General features: G+C 38.2%; 1 protein-coding gene across 1 annotated transcript in view; it reads right to left on the reverse strand.

The window, feature by feature from the left end:
* LOC124776713 (mitochondrial fission 1 protein) overlaps positions 1–18133 on the reverse strand; it is a 41035-nt gene that overhangs the window by 15245 nt on the left and 7657 nt on the right. The window contains exon 3 of the mRNA XM_047251825.1: positions 243–348. Within this exon, the coding sequence (XP_047107781.1) occupies positions 243–348 (106 nt within the window). The remainder of the gene's footprint in view (positions 1–242; positions 349–18133) is intronic.

Genomic DNA, 18133 nt, shown 5'->3' on the forward strand with positions numbered 1-18133 from the left:
TGTTAGTTCTGACAATTCATCTTACCACGGAAAAATGGTTTTGTTTGTAAAAACGAAAAAACACACACACACACACACACACACACACACACACACAGAGTGCAATCAATGAAAGTTATCTTGCAGAGCACCGAAATGAAGCTATCTGTCAGCTACATTTTCTACTTCCGACAATCCAATTACCTGTGGCTAATTTAAAATACAAGTAAATAAATCTAGAAGATAAAAAGCCAAGGACATACCTTTCTCCATCCGTTTCTTTATCAGTCTCTCTAAGCCCTGAACTTGTTGGTTTCCAGGTTCAACTTGTAGGAACACTCTACAGTATTGTAAAGCTTTGGTGTATTCCTGTAAACAACATGCATCATACATGAACTTTCATGAACTCAAAACCTTCTGCTTGGATTTATGAAACTAGCCTGACTCAATTTATAGAAAAAAAATCAGTAATACTTCAATAAGAGCACCAAATTCCTTGGACATTGCCTTATTATGAAGGAAATTTACACAGACAACTTCATGTATACTTTTTTCCAAGTTATGTGCCCAAGTTGGAACTGTGTGACACATTAAGTTTATCTTCTGGAAATTTCTCAGTCTGTCATAAGAAGATAGAAGTCACCTGCCATAGACCCCCTTCCCACAAATGAATTTTTTTAAAGAATAATCAATGCTGAAGAGAAAAAAAATTAAAATCAAAACATCACACAGAAAAATGTTATGTAGCAAGTTTAAATCTTTCATAGGTTACGTCAGCACACACAAATACTATGCTAGATCAGATGATTCCACAGAGGCTTGAAGTGTGTGTCTCCCTTCTCCTCCACTGAAACTTTAGTAGGGGAAACCATCTCCAACTAACTAAAAAACTTCTAGATGAGAGAGAAAGCGTTCTGGTACAAAGAGCAGGAGCTAAATGTTTGGGTTTGTTTATAAAATAACTGTTGCCAGACACACACATTTCTTTTTATTTATCTTCTGCACGATGCATTTCATGGAATGACTTTTCAAATTCATTTTCTATGAATAATGCCATGTGTTTGTGATGTTTCTGGTGTGTGGCATAATACACAAAAAATGCACTTTAAAATGGTTACAATTTCCTGAAATGCATCAAGCAAAAGATAGATAAAAAGAAAATCTTGAGTGGTACTGGAAAAAGTTATTTCATAAACAAACCCACTGTCTTAGTCACATGCTTTCACCAACCATTTCTGATGGATAAAATAAAGTACAATGTAAATCATTTGTGTGAAGAGCTCAACCCATTTTGCGTACCGATATGCTGTTTTTCCCTTTACCCTATGTCCTGAATGTGTCATCTATGGGGAGGAAAAGTAGTGATAAAATCCATCTGCTCCTACAAAAGTTTATTTCATTAGGTCGTGCACATTTCAAAGCAGAGCCTTACTATCATTGCTTCAGTTGACTATAGAAGGACTTCATTCAAAGTCTCAATTAAACGAAAACCGCAATGAAGGTCCTTCCACTGAAGTTCTGACAAAGATATCTCTCATCAAAAATTGTCATGACTGGCAAAGATGTCAGCAAATCCTAGACCCTATAATTGCTACAGATGCGCTCTCTGCAATCCTTTGTTTTGCCGTACTGCTTGCCTAATGCTGCTACTTGTGCTCAGCGACAGTGTCCCAGCTGCTGTGAAGTACTTCTCATTCAATTTTAAGGAATGAAATTGGGGAAAAATTTTGATATTTGCATATGTTAAGCCACTAGCCCAACACGCAAGTTAGCGTTTCCACCCACTTTCAAGTTGGAAATGCTACTTACAAGACTTTCAAGATGGCAGTAAACGAAATTAAGTGTACAGGAGTTACACAGCTTTTAGCTGAAGCACTTGTAGTGATGAGGGGAAAGAAAAAAGAAAAAAAAAAAGTACCCACAAATAATGTGTATAGAAACAGGCATCTTCCAGGAATCGTTTGGTAACATCCAATATGCTAATAAGATTTATCTGCCAAGGACAATGTTTTGTTTGGAAATCAATTTTGAATGAGCACAATCAATTTCAAAATTTTTCAGGTGGATATTTTTGACTCTGTACGTAAGTCTAATACATACATGAGAGATTGTGGACCAGCTTGCATTAAATTACATACATCATTGAATATCTGGCAACTGGACTCACTGTAATAGAAGTACTGCATTCCTAACAGCACTGTTTCCAAATTTTTATGTTTTCTACATTATACTGAAGGTAGATCGACTAGTAAGGTTTTTCTCTCAACAGTTCAGCTTTGTTTTCATTTTTTAACTTCTTCAAAGTTCTGATTACAGGTGCTGGAACTATGCATTTTACCAGTACAATACTTAATTTTTCAACTATCCTTTGAACTAATGTGGAGAACAGGCATTACACAAAAATAGCACTAATTCAAACAGTTCTATTTACACAGGATTTTAATGAAGGTCAAGAGTAGTTCTAAATATCAAACTACAAATAAATTTTCATTTCACAGTAATATTTACACTCAATGAATAAAGCAAAAAAATGTGATTAAACTGAAATAAAAAAAATATGTTTACAGTAATTACTGTTCTGAAGTAATATGAACCTCAGCAAGTTCACACTCCCAGTTACAATACTTTTTAATCCATTTCACCGCTTCGAACAATGGTGTATTACTTTATTACAAATAAGTAATTATAAGTAGATGCTGAATGCCTTTCCTATCACATAGTTTATGAACATTTTGCTACTTGAGAAAATATTTATTTACTTATTTGAAGACTAAGCCCGTTTTTTGTATGGTACTAACTTTTCACATAAACAAATAATTCTAGATCCGTGCTGTCTAATGAATCTGAGCACACAGAGCAAACCCACCTATTAGCCTCTGCTGAAACTCACAGGCGATTGTGGGGGTGAAGCAACACTGTGCAAGCAAGGAACACACCTCTTATCTTTCATAATTTACGTTTAAGTCGGCATGACAGAAAGTGCTTCTGTCATGCCAACTTATATGTCAATAAATTCCTGATACATTAAAGAAAATGAATGGTGAGCTCGAGGGTGGGGGGAGGGGGGGGGGGGGGGGAGCATACCACTACCAAAATGACTTACTTTCTTCCCAGTCGAGCTATGTACCAGTCATAAGTAGTTGTTTAACCACAGTTTTTTGAACATCAATAATTTATAAAAAATAATATTCAATAATAAACACACATTTTAAAATTTGTGACTTATAAAACAACATAAAATTAAATTTCAATGCTTTCCTGAGATTTCATGAAATTCTCTGATTTCCCTGAATTTTGTACGTAAAGTTTAATTCCCTGAGAATTACAGGTTCTCCAGAGAATCACCAACCTGCTGTGGAAACCTGGCTGCCCAATCACGTATCTGCGCATCAAGATACAGTCACAATGATTGCCATATTTCATAAATGGTTCAAGATATCGAAACAAGGTTTCTTTTTGCAAATGACAGCACACAAAGATGCATGTATATTTTATGATGAATACAGGAAGCAGTTTTATTCACTGTTGGAAGTGACTTATCTGCAGCAATTAGAGGGTTGGCAGAACAAATATTTCAATAGCACATAAGGAAGACCCAGATGCTACCTTTGAACACGCCCTCAGCACTTCGGAAGCAGCACAGCGCAGTGAGTTAATTCATCCACAGTAGTCACAGGGTTTAGTACAGATGATGGTAATTCATGTACTTCACTAAGAAAATTTAGACATCCAGATAGTTGGACAACAGTGCAGAAACACCATGAGAAATATGTGCTTGAACATAACACTTAGCCATTAACAGCGCCTGCTCATTGTTCTCAATATGTTGCAGCAAGTATCAGTCGTCGTCAAAACAGTGTTCTGTATTGTTGCAAGCGCATTGTGTCAGAGCTCACTGCGTTCAATCATGGGCAAATGGTTGGTGCTTGTATAGTGGGTGCTTCCGTAATGAAGATAATCGAAGTGTTTGGTGTTTTAAGCAACACTATATCTAAGGTCTGTACCAATACAGGGAAGAAGGTAAAACATCTTCAGCTAAGTCAATGTGATGTGGGTGAAGGGGGGTGGGGGAGACCACAGCCACCAGATCTCAATATTATTGAGCCTTTGTGGTCTACTTTGGATATGGGTGCATGATTACTAACCACTTCCATCTTTGTTACCTGAACTTGGACCTATTTTGAAGAAAGAATGGTGTAAGATTCCCTTTAAAACCACACAGCACTTATATTTACCCATTCTGAGACAGCTACAAGTTGTTTCAAATGCCAACTGTTTTCCTGCACCATATTAGGCATGGTAATGTGTTGGTGTTTCCATATTTTTGTCTACCCTCGTACCTTCAGTAGCTTTTATAGTGCGCATTCCTTGCAAAATGAAATCTTTTCTGAAACATATGTAGAAGGTGCACATTCCAAATCCTGCCACATAATGAATGCATTGAGGAGCTGGCAAGTGTGTCGTGGTTCTTATTTCTTGTATATCATGCCAGACTACACTACCAAATAATAGGTGTGTAAGATTTTTGTTTCCTGGATAATGAAGGTGCACTTTCTCAGATTAATGCTCAGAAAAGCATCATGGGCATAGTTGGGCACATGTGTCAAGCAACTTTGTTGCTTTCTCAAATGTCTTCCCAAAAACTGTCATCCAGGTAGTAAAGATGTAGACAACCACCTAGTCACAATATTTTTATCTGCTTCATTTTACGGATCTGAAAGTAATTTTATAAGAGTTACCATCTCAATATATCTCTGCAATGGTTGATCTTAAACATCATCCCAGACCCAACAGAACAAATTGTCACATTTTTCTCCAATCTGGATACACCAATTTTAACTCCCAATTCCATTCAAGAGATGGCTTGAATTCTAAGCTGCCCCCTAATTAATCATTTAGAGGGCAACATTACTTTTCTATCCCAAAGAGATGTGGGCCAGTTTTTTGCCTTTACAGGCCACTAGCTGATGACTACGATTACGCAACAGTCATAGGCAGTAAGGGACTGGCCAACTAATGTTTGAACTACAAGAGAGCATCACCAATTTTAAGCAAGGGCAATCACTGTATTACAAACTGATTTTAACTGCCTGAATACACTAAAATACAGAGGCAGAGTGTGTTCATGGACAAGAAAAAACGTCCTTATTTCTCAGTTAAAAAGCACTCTTTTCCAGAGTGAAAATATGTATTTCCAGGTTATGTGACAGTATACTTTCCATTGGAGCTGTAAAATTTATCGACTTTGAATGATAAAGGTTTTATACAACAATTAGAACACCCCAACACATTAGGAAACTAAATAAAACAAAAACAAACATGTTTTGGAAAGAACTTTTATACACAGTAACATGTACACCGCGTATTTTCTTATTGTGAAAGTATAAATATGAATTCCATCATATACAGCTCATTAGCTTCCGAAGCACTTAAGTTGAGATTGCAAAGCACTTTGTCAGCCAATCATGTCACATAATTTCACCAGATGATGACAGCATATATCACTGTTAAATAACACAAACACACAAATAGGAAAAGTTGATGGTTTAAATTAATATACATACGCAAGCCAAGCTTTCACATATAATATTGGTCCCTTTTAGCAGTGTTACTCCTTAAGATATGTCAACACAGATGTGATAGTAAAATTTTGAATAATGGCATAAATGGCTGGTCTTCTGGTCCCAAAACTTTTACAAGTGGCTGGTCCTCAAAGTGTTGAGTTCTGAATTAGAGTCAAACGATCTGTTATTTAAGGACGTCATTGCACACTCCCGCAAGTAATAGCTCGTCTTGTGTAAAACGGAATTTACTTTGAAATTAACACTTCTCAAACCACCACTCACAATATTTTCCTGTGGCCTGTTAGAAATAGGTTCATCCGAACAGTTGCCAGAAAGCACCAGAAAACAGGTGTTACAGCCTATGCGCACTTAGAATGATGTAGGAAGCCCATGCTTGGTGTTTGCTCTGCTCATATGCCTTTTGTCGTACTTCTGTTTAGAATTTCGAGCAGAGTGAGGCATCATGTGACAATATGCAGCACTACATCATGTTGTTCAGAGGACATTTACAGAGTTATTGTAGTTGGTGCAATCATACCGAACTCAGATAAGAAATGCAAAATAAGAAAGCTGTCCTTGGCATAACATTCATTTCAGAACTAGACTGTGCAACTTAAAGTACTCTAATATTTTGGTATGTGGTGACAAAGATTTTTTATTAGTATTCTGTAATAGTATTATCTAGCATTTCCAATCAAGTTTACATCCACACAGCACTGCAAAAAGCTTTTAACAAGGAATACCACTTTCTTGCAAAAAAAATAAAGAAACTTATTTGTACACACCACAACTAAGGATAAGTTTTTCCATCAATTTTTTAGATGGTATAAAAATCAACAAGATTATCTGTGAAGCCAAGAAACCTTATAACTGGCAGTCTACATTCTACTCCAGGAGTAAATACAAGGCCCTGTGCTGGATTACTATGATAAAACATGGTGTGCTGCAAGTCTATCATTCCCTGAAGAATGACTGTCTATAAACTTAAGATGAAAACAACACAAATTAAGAAATGAGGTCAAGCCTAGGGGAAGTAACACACAAGTGTTGAAACACGCCTTGTGATTGAAAAGCAGTCTGTTTCACAGAATGCAGATTATAAAATTCTGCTAAAGCTGTCAATATATTTGAAACAGAACGTTTTACTCAATACTATTGACTAAATTTTCCTGCTTAACTTCAAGTGAACATTTAAGAATGTCCATATGTATATATATACTATTATCAGATATCTATAAAAGACATGGGACATCACAGAATACTCTTAACAGCACCGGAATTTTGCAAACCATGCTAAAATGCTTAATTCTGCTCCAGATTCACACTGAATTAGGTCCCTATCTGTTACTAAGCTTTTCAGTGTGATTTCTGGGATGCCAATTTTCTTGGAGTACTAGTAATATATTATCTCACATTTGGTTCTTTATCATGTCATCATGCCATACGTGTCAAAAGAGGAACACATGCACTTGAAATTCAGTAAACAGTAGAAGTAAGCCAACAGTGTGAATTGAAACACTTTGTTTCAAAGAAATTGGCTGCCTCTCCAGAGAAGATAAGCCAAATTTCTTTACCAAGCCAACAAAAATAACTTCATTGTTCTGCAAGAAGATTAATGTTAGACTACCCAATAATGTGGAAATAAATAAAAAACTGAAACTAACAACATATTTTAGTCTTTTTAATCATGTGAATGTATTTTAATTCACTTTGTAGCTCCCAGCCACAGAAACCTGTTGCATTTTCATTTGATATGAGAGCTGTCAATGAAAAGCAAACAGCAGAATCGTGAAACATTAATACAGGTCCTGAATTATCAATCATTCAGCTGGATACATCCATTATGAGTACTGACTGATAGGAGGCATGATCTACAGTGTTGATATAGTGCTACACATTGCACTGCCTGGTCTTCCTCATTTCCTCTCTCGACTTTATGTGCCCAAAAATAGATGGAGAAGGGCCACTATTTGCTCATGTTCTTCCTTTGTTGAGCTGAGAGCTGTTGACAGCTCAATGGTTAATTTCTCTGCTGTGTCATTATTACTGGTAGCACAACATGATTCTCCACTGATGGCACTGAGCTGACCTATCTGGAGAGGAATTGTGACTGTTTGTGACCCAGAGCTCTCCTTGTCCTCATATGATTGGTTATTACCATCAATGGCATATAAATTTCTTATAAAGAATGTAACCAACACTGGTAAGTCGCCAATAACAGTCAAAGATGTTAGTCAAACTTCATTGCATTACATGTTTCGTGGATAGCCCATCATCGGTTAGTGTGTCAAAAAAATTATTATACAATCATGAGCACACAGGTAATCCACACCAAGTCTTAATACAAAAATATGTAACATGACAATGTCGAATCTACAAATTATACACATCAAAATACAAAGCTGATGAAAAAAATTTTAAATGCAAACTATGTCATACATAAAGATGCACAGCAGGATGTTAAGTGTCAAGTGATCAACATCATCAACACGTAAGTGAAGGAAGCGATACATCTAAAATTAAGACAGATTACACTCACCAGATGGTGAACAAACCAGTGGCACTCCATTACTACACACAAAAAAGAACTTTTTTTTAATAGAATTATGACTGTGCCATAACTAATACCAAAGAAACCAAGGAAACTTACTTATGAAGGACCAGTAGTACAAAATAAATACATAACAAAGTATCATTAACATTTAAAGCACTATTTTATAGGCACCACCACGTGACAGAAAAATCTACTTTTAAAGCGCAATTTTCATTATTGTTTCATAGGTTAGTGAAAGTAAATTTGGATAATGATGTAGTTAATAAGGAAACAAAATTGATACAGTTAGGACAAGCCAATGGCTATTTGGAAAAGGTCGTAAGTGAGATGAGCAGAAAAATTCTTAAAAACAAGCAACATTAGTTATATTCTTCCAAGGATAAAATTACACACATTGCCATGTCCTAATTTGGTCCTTGACACAACAGGATTGCACAAGCCTTCATAAAAGCAGAGCTTCAGGTGGATTTCTGCATATGAAAGAAACTAACTTGCTTTGTGGCATAGTCTCAATGATAAAACTACTAAGACTAAAAAATTCTTGTGTTTAACACAATCACATGCATTTCCCGGGTAGCATCTATGTGGGCCTGATGGGCAGAGACATTTTTAGAAAGATTTAGGGAGCACTCTTACAATAGCACAATTAGGTGTCATCTGTTGCTCCCTCATTAATGACAGTTTAGCTATCTTGCATGTTGAATAGAAGGGTATGGACCTCTACAATCTTGAGGAGTTGGAAGCTTACATGTATTGCCAGTCTGATCCAGACACTGTCATAAATAAACAATTTCAAATAGCAGGCAATGGTACTAAAATATTTGTGACCATTTGCTGATTCATTAGTCTGTTTTTCCATCTCTCCCTTAGTTGTATTACATTTATCATCAAATATTTCAGATTCATTATTTTCTCTTTTTACTGTAATATCTTCTGTAGTAACACATGAGTTTTAATAAATAAAATGCTCACCCTACTGTCTCTCTTACTTGGAATTTTTTTGTATTTATTGTCATTATTATTTTATTTGGTTTGTAACTGTATTTTCGCTACATTTTTTCTGCTTTAATTGAGTTTGAATATGTGCACTACATCAGTCTGCAGGCTCAAGCACATCCCCATGTGTATGCAAAAGCAATATATGGCTATGTTCATCTATACTGTAGAGAATGCCTCATGGTTCTCCACTTTGTTTTACTTTAGATATCTAACTCGTATATTAGGCTTTGGCAGTAGATTTATCTGCCACCTGGAGGTAGGCTATATAACAGCACTTTAACAGTTATTCTGTAATTGGACAGATAAAAAAATCTACTCACCAAGTGGCGGCAGAACATACACATAAAAGGTTATTATTACGTAAGCTTTCGTCTCCTCTTTCTGGCAGGAAGGTTGAAGAGGAAGGAAGAGGGGTGACGGAAAAAGACAGAGGTCTAGGGAAAGAGGTAGGTTTTAGAAAAGTCACCCAGCACCAAAGGGCAGGTGAGACCTAACACATGGGATGATAGGGAAAGACAGACTGTTTGGGACTGCACTGGACAAGATTTGAAAACCTTAGAGCTTAAAGGTGGGAGAGCGGTTAATATGCAAGAGACAGATAACTGCTAAAACATCATGCATGAGTTAATAAGATTGGAAAGTCAAGTGCACTGTATACAAGATAGTAGGAGTGGGGGGGAGGGGGGGGGGGGAGGGGAGACGAAAAATAGGCACGAAAATGAAAGATGCAGAAAACTAAAAAGGAGTGAAGAAAGGAGTAATTACTGTGAAGAAATGCTGAGATGGAAGAAATTAATGTAAATTAAGGCCAGGTGGGTGGTGAGAACCAAGGACACGTTGCACCATTAGTTCCCTCCAGCGAAGTTTGGAGGAATTTGTGTCTAGGGGAAGAATTCATCATTTGGTGCGTGAATTTTTTATCTACCCAATTACATTACAATGTCAAAAATTGATTGTTTTTGTTGATATATTGATTGTTATTCTGATGGTTTATTTGTTTTATATTCATGACCTTTCGTAAGTTTCCATCGTACCTTTGATAATAGTTACTGCACATTTGCAATCATATTAAAAAATTATCTTTTATTGGCTTAACACACTACTGGCTTGTGTACTATCTGGTGTGTAGTGTTAAGTATTAATTGTGTGTGCATCACTTCCTCCACTTGTGTATTTATGATTTTGGCCATTTTGCACTACTATTCTAGCATTGTGCTCCTTTGTGTGTGACATTTGCGTGTACAATTTTTTAATCACTTTGTATACAAAAAAGGGGATAAAGACAATGTAAACAACTACAGACCCATCACAATTTCCTCCTGCATCTCTAAAGTACTGGAAAAAGTTATGTATGAGAAACTTATGAAATTTATAAATAAAAACAGCATCCTATGTAATGAACAACATGGATTCAGAAATAAGAAGTCAACGACAACTGCTGTCTATGAGTGCATCAATTCCATCCTAAACCTGATGGGCAAAAAACAGGAAACAATAGGAGTCTTTATTGACTTGACAAAAGCTTCTGACATGGTGGACCATAAAATTCTGCTATAAAAGCTAGAAAGATATGGTTTTCGAGGTCTGTCCAACAAGTGGATCAGTTCCTTCCTGACTAATCGTAGGCAGGCAGTGTGCGTCAAGCACACAAATATTGAACTAAAAACTGTATCTAATCACTTATCCGACTATAAACAAATAAAATGTGGTGTACCCCAGGGATCAGTATTGGGACCCCTTCTGTTTCTTCTGTACATAAATGATCTAAGCTTAAATATTGATGCACACAAAACAATCATATTTGCAGATGACACCACGATTCTACTAAAAGGAGACGACAATGAACAGTTACAGCAGACAGTAAACACAGTCACGAAACAACTTAGCAGCTGAGAACAGAGTAATCAGCTTGTAATAAACAGTAAGAAAACCGTTGCTCTAAAATTCCACAATGTTCCTAACACAGACATGTTTATCCCATCACTCTCTATCAATGACGAACCAGTTGGTAACAATACTGAAACCAAATTCTTAGGACTTTGGCTGCAGAGTAACATCAGATGGAATAAGCATATTGAATATCTCAATGCAGAACTGAGCAAAACATGTTACCTTCTTTGTTCATTAAAATCATGCTGTAGTGAGATAACAGTATTGAATGCATATCATGCGTACTTTCATTCTCGTCTTAGATATGGGGTCACCTTCTGGGGAAACGCTAAAACAGCTAATAGCACTTTTAAACTACAAAATAGGGCCATTAGAATCTTGTTTGGGTGCAAGCCTAGAGACTCTTGTAAACCCCTGTTTAAGAAATCTGGTATTCCTCCATTACCGTGTGTATACATTATGGAAACCCTTTTGTTCTTTAAATTAAATGTAATAGGCAAGGGACCAGAGACTGCAAAAAAACTGTGATATACACGAGCACTTTACCAGACAAAACAAACTTACATATGACTCAAATCAGCACAGCACTGTGCCAAAAAGGTGCTTTTCACATGGGAGTTAAGCTTTATAACAAACTTCCTGAAAACATAAAAGCTATCACTGAGATCAATACATTTGGAAAATCTCTAAAGTCATATTTACAGCATTACTGCTTTTACTCCATTGAAGAATATTTAAATTTATGAAATGTGTTACATAAATACTTACGTGTAAAGTGTATTATTGTAAGCTTAAATATGTATTCCTTGAAATAACTTTCAGCCTGTATATTATAACTTGACTTGTCCAATGTCTCATGCATAAGCTGCTATGTAGACAACAGGACCAATAAAATACAATCTACAATGTATCATTTGTGCAGCCTACACTGTCACACATTACATAATTGTTTTATTAAGTGTGTATGTGTGGAATAACTTTATGCTAATGACTGCGTAACAGTTTTTTTGGCAGATATGACGATGGGCTATGTGCGAAACAGTAATGCAACAAACAAGTTCAACAAATGTCTTGAATTATCAGTGACCTTGGCTACAATTTTTTTTAGTATCAATATTGTTGCAAACCTCATACACGACTTCTGCTGCAGCTTTACAGTTTAACTGAGCAACCAGACAGTTTACTAGACCTAGTCCTTGTGATAGTGGAGTAAGTGTGTCTTCTATTACGGGCAATGCCTCAGAAAACAATTTTAAAATTTGCATATTTTCTTAAAACGTTCATCATATGAGAGAAAAATATTGCCAGAATGACATCTGATACAAAGAAAACAAGCACACAATTTCAGAGAAAATGACACAAAATGCAGTGCTCTTGACTAAAACCAATGAGTACCTCTCAGCCCTCACTATATGTAACATGGTGCTCCTCATGATACTTGTTGCCACATTTTTAATTCTGTACCGTACACAATATTTTTCTTGCCTCTCAAGAGTTACCTAAAATTACCCTCCCACAGGTCAAACAACAAATTCAGACACTGGTGTATCAATATTCACTCTGCCCTATCAATTTTTGTATCATTTACCTCTTTTCACCTCTGACTTCCATATGTGAAAATATTAAGCTGGACAATTGTAAAGAGTCTGCTTCAACTGTGCATCCCCTTACAACTGACCGACCCAGTCAGTTTGAAGGGAGCAATAGCATACAGCGTCCAATAGAACCATTACCAATGAAGCACTGTCATGTTCAAATGAATCTTCAGACTGACGGCAATTTTACTTTTGGCTATATGAAGCTATTGTTGCCAACCTATACACTCTACAGCAAAAGTTCATTGGATAACAAAGCACTGTATTAGACTAACTGTAAGAAATATGTTCTTTTGAGAAATTATAATTCCTGAGATGCTATACAAACTTTTCTCTGGGCCTTCTCCTTTGAAAGTATGCAAAAATAGTGACCCGTCTGCAATAAATTTTCATAGCACATCTACATGAGTATTTAGAACTAAATCTTATGTATCATCATCATCATCATCATCATCATCATTTTTTTACACTTATTGTCATTATTCAGTTGCTTTGACACTTGTGGAAATGTGGTCCTGTGAAAATAAAAGACATTTGTTTGCTTTGTGCCATATGCATTTTGCTTTTGTTTATTTATGAAGCATCTTTAGTGGTCTTAATACATATCTATTCTGCATACACAATTGCGTTATATAAGAATCCCAAGCAAGTTTTATTAAGATTTTTGGTTATACTCGTTAGGCAAGAAACAAATTTCGTTAGGATAAACTACTATTTGGTTCTACTTAAGATTTTGTTGTTTCGGACTAAGTGCATTTTCATCTGTGTGTAATCCATATAAGATGATACAATTAGGCCTATATTATACTAGATACTTAAGACTTTCTGCAACGAAGATTATTCCCTTCAATATTTTTTTGTGACAAATCATTCCTCTCCAAGAACGGCTCCCCCGCATTTGGGGCACTGCACAGCCCCCCCCCCCCCCTCCCTCCTCTCCCCTCCCAGTTCTCAGAGAAAGGAAGACCGTTTCTTTTCTTTCACAAAAATGATTTAGAAGTCTGTGTTACACAGGTTTTTACCAGGGTCAGAATTGATTTTTTTTAATGGCTACTTACAAGTCATTACTAGTCTTCCAAGATATTAAAAATACTCCATACCCCAGGCCTTCCCCTACCCTCCAGCCCCCCCCCCCCCCCCCAAACTATTGTACAAGAGCCCTTGTTCCTCTGTAATGATTATTGATTTCATATCTGTTATTTCCATTTAATGTTCTGTTTGTCCACTAGGTAAGGACAGTAGTTTAACACTATTCAATTCTTTACTATGCATCCTCAAATCTGAGCCACCACAGCAAAGAAGAGAAGTGTTAATAGATGAGGTACACCTTTTGCCACTGAAGGCAGCTGATATTCTTATATTTGAAAGCACAATGAAAGCAAGTGTCAATAGTTACAGAAACAAATTACATTGCTCACAGCAAAATCAATTACATCCACTTCAGCTTTGAAGTCCCAGAGATTCCTATTTTACGCGAGTCTCAGCAAATACTAAGATTACACTGCAGCAAATTCTTAGGTCTCCTCATAGTATGGTCAGCTGAGAACCTCATATCCTCCAAACCATAAAATATTAGTCTCCCGCTACTTTTATCATTAGGACAATCTCAGACAATCTCAAATTGAAAACATCATTGTCACAAAATCTACTATTTCAAACAATGGAAAGGCCACAATGGAATTTAACAATATTATGAAAAGGTAAGTTGCCACTCACTATATAGTGGAGATGCTGAGTTGTAGATAGGCACAACAAAAAGAACAGTCTTTTCATTGTGCCTATCAGCAACTCAACTTGTCTTTATCACTTTGCTCATTTTTTCTGTTGTAGAATTTTATTATGTACTTTCCCTGCAACTGCTTTTGTGAAAACTTATGTTGCAAGTCTGTTTTTGTAAGGTAACTACATTCTATGAAAACACATTTGTATATACTAAGTTGTTCCACATCCTAGTGTCTTCCACATAGGAAAGGATCTAAGGAATAAGTATATCAATAAATAAAATAAAGTAACAACACTACACACAACTACCAATGTAGAAATGGACTACCTCTACTGTCCAGGAACCAATGATGTTGTACAGCTTTGTAGCACAATTATAATTACACACCACCCCACAGTTTAAAATCTACTCTCAAGCACGGCTGATAAAGCAAGAGAAAATGCAACAAAACTTCACAATATAAAGAAGTGCAGAGTGTGGTTTCTGCAAACAAATATTGATAACTACATAACTTCAAATTTCTGAGAATCCTGGATAAGGGCTGAATTAATGAATCAGTTGTGTATTTTATACACAGGCAATTATTATATAGTCTTAAACATAACAAAATATTACAAAAAGTTTCTGACTTGAAGATCAATAATTTCAATCTAACTCAGTTATATAATAGTACGACGTTTCTTACAATGGGATTTAACTTGGCAACACACTAAGAAAACTTATCAAACCCCCCCCCCCCCCCCCCATGTTACATGACTAAAAACAGCAGAAAAGGCTTTCAATTACTTCAGAAATATATTATGCTGTTTGTCTGAATGCATACTACAACTATTACACAAAGTGATTGACACTTGTACACGCGATATCACTTTGTCATAACCAACATAGCCACAGAATCTGTGCAATGACATTCCTTTGTACTTTCTCCATTTACCAGCTGTGCTGAATTCGTCATGCAGAACAGTAATAGCCTTATTACTTTTCTGCTCACGTCATCAGCTGAAGAGAATACCACGAGATGGCAGAAGTCTTGGTTGGTTGGTTTAAAAAAGGGGCAAGGGACCAAACTGCAAGGTCATGGGTCCCTTGTTCCCAGTAAAATAAGTACACAAGGGAAGGAAAAAAGAAAGGAGACGTACAGAACAATAACAGGAGAAAGGAAGAATGTGAAGAATGACAGAAGGCCAACCAACACTACTATGGACAAAACAGGAAAAGAAAACCACAGAGAAGCAAGAGAAAGGTAAGAGGGATATTCTTGTGGTCGACCACAAGAATAAAAGGAAAAGCCAGCCACTCTGAGACACATACAACCTAAAAGTATTAGAGTGAGAACACAAAGGGACAAAGGACATGCGTTAAAACTTTTATAGAATGATAAAACCCACTGTCACACATGAAACGTAAAACTAAATTAGCCGATGAGGTGCTGTCAGCTAAAATTAATGGCAGCGAGTCCTGTAACTGGAAAGCCCGCCACAGGGCAGCCAAAAGAGGACATCTCACTAAGATATGGGCCACTGTCAGCCTGGCGCCACACCGACACAGACGCAGGTCATCACGGCGAAGAAGGTAGCCATGTGTCACCCAAGCATGGCCAATGCAGAGCCAACAGAGAACCACAGGTACCCCAGGAGAGGACCGCATGGAGGTCTTGCACACGTTCGTAGTCTCCTTAATGGCATGCAGTTTGTTATGCATACTGAGGTTATGCCATTCTGTCACCCAACGCTACTAAAGCTTGTGGTTGCACAGAAGCCTATCTCCATAAGCAGTTTCCGCGTAGCCTGTTTGGCCAGCCTGTCAGCAAGTTTGTTGCCTGGGATGCCGATGTGACCTGGGGTCCAGACAAACACCACTGAACAACTGGACCGTTCCAGGGCATAAATGGACTCCTGGATGGTTGATACCAAAGGATGACAAGGGTAGCACTGGTCGATAGCTTGAGGACTGCTCAAGGAGTCAGTACACAGAAGAAATGACTCCCCAGGGCATGAATAGGTGTGCTCAAGAGCACAGAATATAGCCACCAGCTCGGAAGTGAAAACACTGCAGCTATCGGGCAAGGAATGTCCTCCATGGACATATGCGAAGCCGACATGATCATCAGCCATCGAGATGTTGGTGTAAACCACATCATGGGCTCATTACATGTGAAGAATCTAGAGGAACTGCAGCGGAGAGCCGCAGGGTTAACTGAGTCCTTAGGGTCATGTGAAAAAAAAGGTCCAAACGAAGCTGCTGTCTAGGTGTACACCATGGAGTTGTATGTGAATGGCCCTCAAGTATAGGTGGTACCTGGGTTGCCAATGCAGGAGATGAACCACCATGGATGGGAAAAGGAGATGGTAATTTGGAAGCACAGGAGAAATATGAACGTGGGCGACGTAACTGGCCATCAGTTGTGCACATCACCCTGCAATGGAGGGACTTTAGCCTCCACCAGTACGCTGGTCAAAGGACTCGTCCTAAAAGCTCCTGTCGCTAGGCGAATGCCACAGTGGTGCACTGGGTCGAGTAAACGCAACACTGAGGGCACTGCTGAACCGTAAACCAGACTCCCACAGTCAAGGCGGGATTGAACAAGGGCTCTGTAGAGCTGCAGCAGTGTGGAGCGATCTGCACCCCCAGTTGGTGTTGCTCAGGCAGTGGAGGGCATAAAGGTGACGAAAGTGAGGAAGCCAAGTCAATCAGGCGTCGAAAACCAGTCCTAAGAACCAATGTGTCACCACTGAAGTGAGTGAATCATCATTAAGGTAAAGTTCTGGTTTTGGATGAACGGTGAGATGCCGACAGAAGTGCAAACACACGACTTTACGACTGAAAACCGGAAACAGTGGGCTACAGCCCATGACTGCGCCTTCTGGATGACTCCCCATACGCGCTGCTCAGCAACACCAGTACTGGTGGAGAAGTATGAAATGCAGAAGTCGTCTGCCCACACAGAAGGCGAGATGCACAGCCCTACTGCTGCTGCTGCTAAGACCATTAATGACCACTAAAAACACACACACACTCAATACAGAGCCCTGCCAGACCCCATTCTCTTGGATATGGGTGGAACTATGGGAGGCACCAACTTTGACACAGAAGGTACAAAGCAACAGTAAATTTTGGATAAAAATCGGGAGTGGGCCTCGAAGACCCCACTCGTATAATGTGGCAAGGATATGATGTCGCCAGGTGGTGTCATACGCTTTTCGTACATAAAAAAAGACGGCAACCAGGTGTTGGCGTCTGGAAAAGGCTGTTCGGATGGCAGACTCAAGGGACACAAGATTAACAGTGGGAGAGCGACACTGGCAGAAGCCGCTCTGACATGGAGCCAGTAGGCCATGTGACTTCAAGATCAAACCCAACCGCCAACACACCATACATTCCAGCAGCTAACAAAGAACATTGGTGAGGCTGATGGGCCAATAGCTATCCACACCAAGGGGGATTTAACTGGGTTTGAGCACTAGAATAATGGTGCTCTCCAGTCATTGCGATGGAAAGACGCCATCACACCAGATCAGATTGAGGAGGATGAGGAGATGTCACCTGACTGTGGATCCGATCTGGCCCAGGAGTTATGTCGGGACAATGTGCAAGGTTACTGAGGAGCTCCCACTCTGTAAATGTGGCGTTATAGGATTCACTGTGGCATGTAGTGAATGAGAGGACTTCCCCTTCCTGCCACCGTTTGAGATTGCGAAAGGCTGGGGGTAATTCTCCGACGGAGAGCCTTGAGCAAAGGGCTCGGCAATCGCATTTGCATCGGTAGATAACCCGCCATTTACATTAACACCGGGAACACCTGTTGGGGTCTGGCATCCAAAAACACATT

Source organism: Schistocerca piceifrons, chromosome 2 (assembly GCF_021461385.2).
Source record: "Schistocerca piceifrons isolate TAMUIC-IGC-003096 chromosome 2, iqSchPice1.1, whole genome shotgun sequence".
Lineage (NCBI taxonomy): Eukaryota > Metazoa > Arthropoda > Insecta > Orthoptera > Acrididae > Schistocerca > Schistocerca piceifrons.